The 9,561-nt window shown below is 52.2% G+C and overlaps 1 protein-coding gene across 1 annotated transcript in view; it reads left to right on the top strand.

The window, feature by feature from the left end:
* The window catches only part of Tns4 (tensin 4), a 22,614-nt gene extending 13,680 nt beyond the window's left edge, over positions 1-8,934 (top strand). The window contains exons 5-13 of the mRNA XM_021178333.1: positions 717-803; positions 1,097-1,222; positions 2,363-2,455; positions 2,789-2,866; positions 4,329-4,400; positions 5,113-5,281; positions 5,890-5,958; positions 6,183-6,209; positions 8,384-8,934. Of these exons, the coding sequence (XP_021033992.1) occupies positions 717-803; positions 1,097-1,222; positions 2,363-2,455; positions 2,789-2,866; positions 4,329-4,400; positions 5,113-5,281; positions 5,890-5,958; positions 6,183-6,209; positions 8,384-8,525 (863 nt within the window). The 3' untranslated portion in view covers positions 8,526-8,934. The remainder of the gene's footprint in view (positions 1-716; positions 804-1,096; positions 1,223-2,362; positions 2,456-2,788; positions 2,867-4,328; positions 4,401-5,112; positions 5,282-5,889; positions 5,959-6,182; positions 6,210-8,383) is intronic.
* Positions 8,935-9,561: the final 627 nt, after the last annotated feature.

Here is a 9,561-nt window from a genome sequence, read left to right as displayed (position 1 = left end):
GATCCAATGCCTTCTTCTGGTGTGTCTGAAGACAGCTACAGTGTATTCATAAAAATAAAATAGGGCTGGAGAGATGGCTCAGCTGTTAAGAGCACCAACTGCTCTTCCAGAGGTCCTGAATTCAGTTCCCAGCAACCACATGGTGGCTCACAGCCATCTGAAATGGGCATCTGATGCCGTCTTCTGCTGTGTCTGAAGACAGTGACAATGTACCCACATATATGAAATAAATATGGCCGGAGCGAGCAAGTGGGGTAAAAAAAAAAAGAGGGTTCAGGGGATCAAACTCAGGTTGTCAGACCTGCATCACAACAGCTATTCCCCACGGAGCCATCTTGCCAGGACTGTTGTCAGCTTTTGTGATAGGGTCTCATTCTGTAGTCAAACTGGCTTTGTGCCCAATGCTGTCCCCTGCCTTGGCTTCCCAAACACTGGGATCAGAGCCTTGCACCACCAGTTCTGGTTTTATGTTGTGTTAGGAGTCAAACCCAGGGCCTTGTATATGCTAGGCAAGCACTCTGCGCAGTGAGCTCCAGCTCCAGCTGGATTTCCCTGCATGAGCTACTTGGAGAGACCCGGGAGATCTTCATGGGCTCAGGAAGGATGAGTGGAATGGGATCCCTGGGAAGAGGATCAGGGCGGAGCTCCTGCACTTTCTATAGTCTCCTAGCAACCCTTTCTCCAGCCTACAGCGCCTCTTCTCTGCCTGTCTCCAGGTCCTGCCAAGGACATGCAGCCCACCATGAAGTTCGTGATGGACACATCAAAGTATTGGTTTAAGCCAAGCATCACTCGAGAGCAAGGTAAAGCCAGGACTGTATCCCAGAGGACAGGCCACTCAGTAATCATATCAACTCAGTAACCATGCACAGCAGGCAGATGGGGCCCCAGGTCATGGTTTAAAAAAAGCAGGTGACAAACAGCAGGCAGCGGAAGTGTGGGTGACCTGCTGGCCTCATTAGGAAATAACCAAAACATGCAGAAAGTACACTGGAGAAAGACTTCCTGGGGACAAATGGTTGTGTGACATCCCTACGCGGATGGGATTAGAGAGTGGGAGAGTAGATGATGGCTTTCTAACTGAAGACTGTTCCAGCAATCAGTCTGCTGAGGACGGAGAAGCCGGGTGCCTTTGTCATCAGGGACAGTTCCTCCTACCGAGGCTCCTTCGGCCTTGCCCTGAAGGTACAGGAGACTTCCGCATCTGCTCCAAACCAACCAGGTATGTATGTACATATCTTTTGCTTGATCACCTTGGAGCCACCACCATGGTTGACTCTGTCCCAGCTTGACAGTGACTATCAGGGTGACTCCAGGGAGGACAGTCTACCTCTCAGCTCTCCCAGCCCACCCTCTAGCACCTAGGCACCATGGAGACCAACTCTGAAAGCCTGAGATGCCCCTGCCTCCCCAGATTCCCTATTCCACCCTTGAAAAAAGGTCCCAGTCTCTCCTCAAGCTACTGTCTTCTGGGCACCTCTGTCTAGCCTGGACTCATCTCCAGGAATCTAATATGACTAATGTATTTGTGGGCTTATCACACGCCCGAGAGTTTATCATTCATAAAATAATTTGCCATGTGTTCAATAGCTCATCCTGTGTGAGAGAGCTTAACATGTGTGTAATGGCCCACCTATAACCTCACGTGGTCACCTGGTAACTCAGCACACATGTCTTGAGGGATCTAGCAGATCTATACCAGGCCCTGTGTAAGGAACCAGGCATGTGTATAGAGGCCTCGCGCACAGAAACTACCTTAATGGGGAGGCGGATGAGAATACATCATGCCAGTACTACAAAGTCCCAGGGTAATAGTCCCCTCATTTAACCCAACTAGGAGTGAGTCTCGGGGAGTGAATGACCTCCAAGGAATTTAAGGCGTAGAATGAGGGTAGACCCCCCCCAACCTTGTGCTGTTAGCAGGGATTTGGGGAGTTGGCTCAGAGGTAGAGGTATTGCCTAACATGGGTTGTAGCCACAGCATAATGTTGGGAGTGGGGGATTCAGCAACTTCTGGGGCAGGCATCGGTTTTCAAGGAAGCCTTGCAAGAGGCAATGAGCCCAGATGAAGGAGTAAGCTGTGGTGGGTGGGGTCAGAGCCAGCTCTGCTCCAGCAGGGATGAGCTGATAGGAAATAATGGCACCTGGAATGGGTGGGTGAGTTTCGAAATACAGACCCCTCTGTGCAAACGTGCTAGCACCTTGGAGTCCATGAAAACAGGTTTCCTATCTGCACCTCCACGGGGAGACAGAGGCTATCATGACAGCCTGGGATGGACCTGGGAGAAGTGGGCAGGGCCAAGCTGGCCAGGGTCTGGCTAACACAAGGATCTGAAACAAAACTCCTTCCTTCTTTGTCTAGGCGAGGACAGCAGTGACCTTATCCGTCACTTCCTGATTGAATCTTCGGCCAAAGGAGTACATCTGAAAGGAGCAGATGAGGAGCCCTACTTTGGTAAGCCTCCTCAGCCACCAGCAGCCTCCCCAGCTTCCAGTATCCTCCCCAGCCTCCAGTATCCTCCCCAGCCTCCAGCAGCCTCCCCAGCCACCCCAGCCACCCCAGCCTCCCCAGCCACCAGCAGCCTCCCCAGCCTCCAGTATCCTCCCCAGCCACCCCAGCCACCCCAGCCACCCCAGCCTCCCCAGCCACCAGCAGCCTCCCCAGCCTACAGCAGCCTCCCCAGCCTACAGCAGCCTCCCCAGCCTCCATGCCTCTGGGCTTGGCCTCCTGCACTGTGAAGGGGTCTGAGAAAGCTCTACTCACTCAGAGTTCCCTTCCCCCTTGCAGGGAGCCTCTCTTCCTTCGTGTGCCAGCACTCCATCATGGCCCTGGCCCTGCCCTGCAAACTCATCATCCCACAGAAAGGTAGGTCAGAGCCGCTGGTCCCACTAAAAAGGCTTCCCATGGCCACTTCAACCTTGTTTATGAATTTTATTAGGGCCAGTGTGACATGCGCTTGCTCTGGAACAGGTCTGTGTGGTCCTCCACTTCCCACCTGTGAGAATTTAGGATGTTTATACTTCTGAGCCTCGGTGCCACTGCCATGCCATGCCATGCCATTCCTCCCCCCTCCCCCTATACACAAATAAGAACAACCATCGACCAGATTCAGTGAGATTTTTCAGGCCAGGCTTACTGCACAGTGCCTGGTTCAGAGGAGACCTTAGGGTAGTGTCTCAACCTGTTTTGGTTAAGGGTTGAGCCACCCTTTCACAGGGGTCTCTATCAGATACCTTGTGTATCAGATGTTTACATTACAATTCATAACAGTAGCACACTTACAATTACGAAGTAGCAATGAAAGTAATTTTATGGTGTGGGTCACCACAGCATGAGGAACTGTATTAAAGGGTCGAAGCCTTAGAAAGGTTGAGAACTGCTGCCTTAGAGAGTCAGCAGCCTTCTTTGAAAGGATAAAAGAGCCTAAATCCAACAGTTGACGAACACATCTGATGTTATTCCCCAAACGTACGCCACTACCACCCCCTGTATAACTCTTGCCTACTGCCCCATTTCATTGGTAAGAAATGAGGTTGTAGCCTTTGCCTATAATCCCAGCAGGATGACCAGGAACTTAAGGCTACAGAGTGAGTTCTAGTTCAGTCAGCACAATATAATAAGACTGATAAAAAATAATAATTAAAAAGAAAATGTCTGGCAGGGGTGCTACCAGCACTCAGGAGGCAGAGCCTGGTGGGTCTCTGTGAGTTCAAGGCCAGCCTGGTGTACAGAGAGAAAGCCTGTCTTGTGGGCAGGGATGGAGGTGGGGAATGGGGGTAGAGGGGACGCTAAAGACTGATAAAAAGAAGGCAGAAAGGAAGAAAGGGAAGAAGGAACAAATAAATAAGACTCTAGGCTTAAGCAGCTGATCCACCAGCCCACAACTCCAAGCCCAGGTCAGCAGCCTCATCCACTGGAGCTTCCGGACCAAGGGGTCATCTCAGTTGTGCAGGAATGAAGGTGAAGAGGGGACAGGAAGAGCCAGCCCTAAACAAGCGATGGAATCAGCATCCCTACTCTTGAAAGAAGGGGCTAGGATGGGGTCCAAAAGAAGAGGTCTAGAGCTTGTGAGGACATGGTCTGAGCAGCAGGGCCAGGACCTGGGAGGCTGGGGATAGAGGTAGGAAGGGATCAAAGGCTTGCAAGCCAGGTAAGGTTGTCCTTGTTTCCCTAATTGAGGCAATCGCACCTGGCTTCCCAGCCTGTCATCCCTGGCAGCAGGGAGGGCTGTGGGAGATGTTCAAAGGGATTCTTGAGGGCTGCTCCCCTGAGAGAAGTCCGCTCACTCCACCCTCTCCCCTGGGCATTTCCCTTTGCCTCTGCTCAGAACTGGGAGGTGCAGAGCCAGCATCGGATTCCCCCACACACAGCCAGACCTCTTGCCTGAAGATATCAGCCGGTAAGTGGTATGGGGAGGCGCCAGGCTCACTGCAACCCTGGAGACCACTCCCCAGCCCTACACACACACACACACACACACACACAGGCCCACACATGCTTTCCATTACTGCTTTGTTTCTACAGCCTTAACAACCCGCTGTCCCCCTCCTCTGCTCCATAAACCCAAAGATGAGAGGTTGCTGCTGTGGGCCAGTGGGAGGGAAGAAGAGTGTGGGGGACAGGGGGTGGGTAAGCTGAAAGCCAACACCCTTGCACACACTGTACACATATCTATACTAGGGTCTTTCTGTGTTTAAGATTCCTGCCCTGGGGGTGGTCTCCAGGTCTGGTTCCTAGGTGGGGGATGAGGTCTGAGTCATATGGATTTCAAAGCCCTAGTCCTCTCCCCACTTCAGAGGCTAAACATCCATCAATACTCAGTGACAGCTCCTATTTTGTGCCCTACTCCCCAGATCACAAAGGCTGCCCTCCTTTCTCTCTCTATGCTCGCTGTGGGGGTAGGGTAGCCCTAGGTAGAGGAAAAGCAGTTTTGGTCACCCTTGTACTCCAAGTCTTTTTGGTGGCTCTAAAAGAATCCCATGGATTCCTGTTGCAGAAAGGCATTTCTTCCCCCATCCCTGTCCCCAGGCAAAGGAAGGACCAGAATCCAGGGATCCACACACACTCTAAGACCCTGGCTACAGATCCCATTTCCTATCTGTACCCCACAGGTTGCCACACGCTGTACCTGAGCTCTGTGAGTGTGGAGACCCTGAGCGGAGCCCTGGCTGTGCAGAAGGCTATCTCAGTCACCTTGGAGAGGGATGTCCTCCCCACACCCACTGTCGTCCACTTCAAAGTCACTGAACAGGGCATTACTCTGACAGACGTCCAAAGGAAGTAAGAGCCTCTCCTAGCTCCTGGGCTGTGAGGCTAACTTAGGAGCAGGGCTGGAAGGAAGGTCAAAGACAGACAGAGGGTCAGGGCCCTGGATCCAGAAGGGGTGGTAAATGCTGGGTGACACCAGATGAGTCCCCTACCTTCTCTGGGCCTCCTGCATTGGTCCTAACAGGCACAAAGTTCAGTGGTTTTCATTGGGTGCCAACTAAGTCTAGGCAGGCCAGACACTAATGACTCCTAGACAGTGTGGAATGACCACACCTCCTCCCAGGACTCAATCTAGCCAGAGCCTTCTGTAATTTAACCAGGAAGGCAAGGGTAGACCAAGATGTAACTTCTGCCTTCAAAAAAAAAAAAAAAAAAGAATGGCATTGGCGGGGGGGACGTGTCCAAAGACCCCAATATAAAAGCATAAGGCAGATGTATTCCGTGGGAGGAGAAAGACACAGCCTGTGTGTCCAGTTCCAGCAGTAAGAAACCATGACAGGTCATGAGAATCCTACTAGGACAGGATGTGTGAGCTTTGGGGAAGCCAGAAATGCTGAGATGGGGGCATGGCACAGGAATAAACCCTCACCAGCCCGGCTCTTCTCCCTGCATCTACTCAGGGTGTTCTTCCGACGGCACTACCCACTCAGCGCCCTCCGCTTCTGTGGAATGGACCCCGAGCAACGGAAGTAAGTTGCTGATCCAAGCTAAGAAGGCTGCTCCAGGCCTAGCTGCCCTTCATAGCATCTGCTGACTCTGGTACTGCAATAGCAGAGACAGCCTGTGAACACTAAGAGGTCAGGGACCAGGCAAGGTGGGGCATGGCAGACATCGTGCCTCGGTTCCCACTGTTTGTCAGGGTCCTGAAGAACAGAGCCCCATCACTCACTCCTGTCCTGTCCCTTTCTTTCAGGTGGCAGAAGTACTGCAAGCCTTCCAGGTAAGCTCCTCTTACCACTCAGTGGCTCTAAGAGGTGGCCCTGTGCCAAGGCCCCAATGGGGGAAGCCTGGGTGTGATAACATACACTTGTAATTCCAGCATGCAGGAGGCAGAGGCAGGAAGATCACTGTAAATTTGAGGTCAGCTTGGTCTATATAGTTAGTTCCAGGCAGGCCTTGTCTATGTAGTCAGTTCAAGGCTAGCTAGCTAAGGCTACATAGTGAGAGATAGAGAGGGAGGAGGGAGGGGGAGAGAGAAGCAAGGAAGTGAGTGAGGAAGGAAGGAAGGAAGGAAGGAAGGAAGGAAGGAAGGAAGGAAGGAAGGAAGGAAGGAAGGAAGGAAGGATGTGGGGCCATGGGTGTGGGGGAAAGAGGGGAGAGAACTCGCGTCCCGTCAGAGTTCCGGTGCTCTGGGCAGGCGGAGGCTGGAGGACTGCCGCGTGCTTTCCACGCGGCCTGGGTGGGTGTCTGGCTGTGTGAAGCTACTGACCCCAGCTCAGCGGGTGGTGGACAAGTGGCAGTCCTAGGCACCAGGTTCCCAGCCTCCGGCATCCTACACTGAATACCACAGAAAAGCTGAGAACAAATGGGGGCCCTGGGCGGCTGGGTCAGCTCCGGGGCTGAAGGGAGGAGAGGGTAAGGGGAGAGGGTGCTTGATGGTTCCCACACTGGCGAGAGTCCTTGGTCCAGTCTGTGGATGGAGCGCAGGAAGGTCTTCCAGCGTGAGGTTAGACAGGGCTCGTTAGGGGAAAGCCTATCCCATCATTTAAGTACAGCGGGCCTTTATGAGCAGAGACAGTCTATGGTTTTAGAGCTTTATTGTAGAAAGGCAGGGGGAAGGAGAGAAGGTAGAAAGAGAGAGGCCGGCTATGGCCACATTGAGGGTGGGGGGGAAGAGAGAGAGAGAGAGAGAGAGAGAGAGAGAGAGAGAGAGAGAGAGAGAGAGAGAGAAAGCCAGGCCAAGCAGTCCCTTTTATAGTGGGCTGGGCTATCTTGCTGTTGCCAGGTAACTGTGGGGAGGAGCATACCTGGCTATAGTCAGGTAACTGTAGGGGTGGAGTCTAGCCAGAATGCCAGAAGCGTGGGACATTGTCTGTGTGACTGATAGTCACAGAATTATAGAGTTGGGGGCCCTGAGGTGTCAGGCACCTGGCTCTGGGAACATGGCTCGCTTTTCTGTCCCTTGTAGAGTTCTCTACTGGGTCGCTGGAGTAAGCCTCATTCAACCAAAATAGGCTGTCTATCACAGTCCCACAGAAGGAAGGAAGGAAGGAAGGAAGGGAGGAAGGAAGGAAGGAAGGAAGGAAGGAAGGAAGGAAGGAAGGAAGGAAGGAAGGAAGGAAGGAAGGAGGTTTCCATTTTGAGTTTAACAGCCAGTGTGGAACAGCAGCACTTAAGAGACTCCCCAGTCTTCTCCCTAGGAGTCATGCCAGAGGCACAGGTTGTATCTCAAAGCTGTGGGGATGAAAGCCAAGGACATGGTGCCTTAATGACGCTTCCAAGTCTTGTCCCCAGGAAGCCTCTTTCAAAATGAAGGAAACCCAGAGCCTTAAAGAACTGCTTTCCCTGTCTGACAGGGGTGGGGGTGGGGTGGGGTGCAGGAGTGGAGGGGCACCTTCTTCCTTTAGCTCCGCATTATAAGGAGGAACTGAACATGCTGGGGAGGTGGCTCTCTGAGTATAGTGCTTGCCACTCAAGCACAGGATACGAGGTTGGATCCCCAGAACCCATGTAGCAAGCCAGATGCAATGTGTCTGGGGAGGCAGAGATGAGCAGATCCCTGGTGCTCATTGGCTAGCCAATTGGTAAGCTCTTAGATTGAGTGAGATGCCTTGTCTCAAAACGTAGTACAGAGCAATTGAGGAGGAAACGTAATTGAGGAAGACACCCAGCCTGCACGCTCACACACAGACACATGCTAACTCCACACAAACATGTGCGTCTCACACATACATACATACACACACACATACATACATACACACACACATACATACATACATACATATACACATACGCACACACACACACACACACACACACACACGAGACACTGAAGCCAGTTGGCTTGGAGAGCGGTAGTTAGGTTCAGGCTGAGTGCCCTCCCCATCCAACCCTCCCCTTAGCATGATGTCATTCGAACCCACATCCCCTCAGACTGTCTTCTTTCACCAGGATCTTTGGGTTTGTGGCCAAGAGCCAGACAGAACCACAAGAGAACGTGTGCCACCTCTTCGCAGAGTACGACGCGGTCCAGCCAGCTTCCCAGGTCATCAGCCTAGTGACTGCTCTGCTTCAGGACACAGAAAGAATGTAGGAGAAGGGTGCCATCTGTGTGCCTTTTCTGACATCTCAAGGGACTTGCCTGGGACATGGAACTGTGACCTCGTTGACAAACCTATCTTTTGGACTCAAGTTGGATTGATCAAGTTGAACCCTTTGAACATGCTGTGACTTCAGCAATAACCCTCACCTGACTCTGGAGCCTCCGTTTCTTCGATTATAAAGACACCCGTCCTTAAGACAGCCGCTCCTTGGACACTCAGCTGGGAGTCTTTAGTGTGTTCCTCCATGCTACTGAAGCCCACCCCCATCCAAGATCCCCTATGTAAAAACTGTCTGCAAGGACCATCTGGCTTCATTTCCCTGAGCACTCCCTACATGGTAGGTTGTACCAGAGACCTATGACCCCTGCCTTGTGGTAAACAGCAGGTGTTGGATCAGAACCATCAGTTTCCTGGCGGGCACCTGGTGTTGATTCGCGGAGTTTGGGGACAGATTCTATTTCCCCACACCTGTTCCTTTCCTTGGTTTGCTGAGGGCCTTTTGGATCCACTGGCCCAGAGATTTAAAAGTTTGGGGCTGAGGCTGTATGTAGCTCTCAGTTGGCAGACTGATTGCCCAACATGAACGGGACTGGGTTTGATCACCAGCCCCACAAACCATACTCAATGGTGAATGGTTGTAATCCCAGCACTAGAAGGCAGGAAGATCAGAAGTTCAGGGTCACTCTTAGTTACATAATGAGTTTAAGGCAGTCTAAGCTACACGAGACCCTGATGAGAGAAAGAGACAGAGAGGCATGCACGCACACACACACACACACACACACACAATGGGAGTGGGATTAAGGTTTTCATAAATCTCAGCCAATGGTCTTCAAAGCCTTTACCTGAAGAGACCACACTCCAACACGGAGCTGGGGGCATTGCTCCACAAAGACCTACAAGGTTCAGTCTATGATGGAGAGGGGACCAGGTCAAGGACCTCAGCCAGAGCAGACCAGGCTGTCACAGAGCATACACCTTATAATACAGCCCACTTCAGCTTGCTTTGGGGAGAGGGGCATCAAA

The sequence above is a fragment of the Mus caroli genome, chromosome 11, assembly GCF_900094665.2.
Source record: "Mus caroli chromosome 11, CAROLI_EIJ_v1.1, whole genome shotgun sequence".
Lineage (NCBI taxonomy): Eukaryota > Metazoa > Chordata > Mammalia > Rodentia > Muridae > Mus > Mus caroli.
This window is presented reverse-complemented; position numbering and strand designations above follow the sequence as displayed.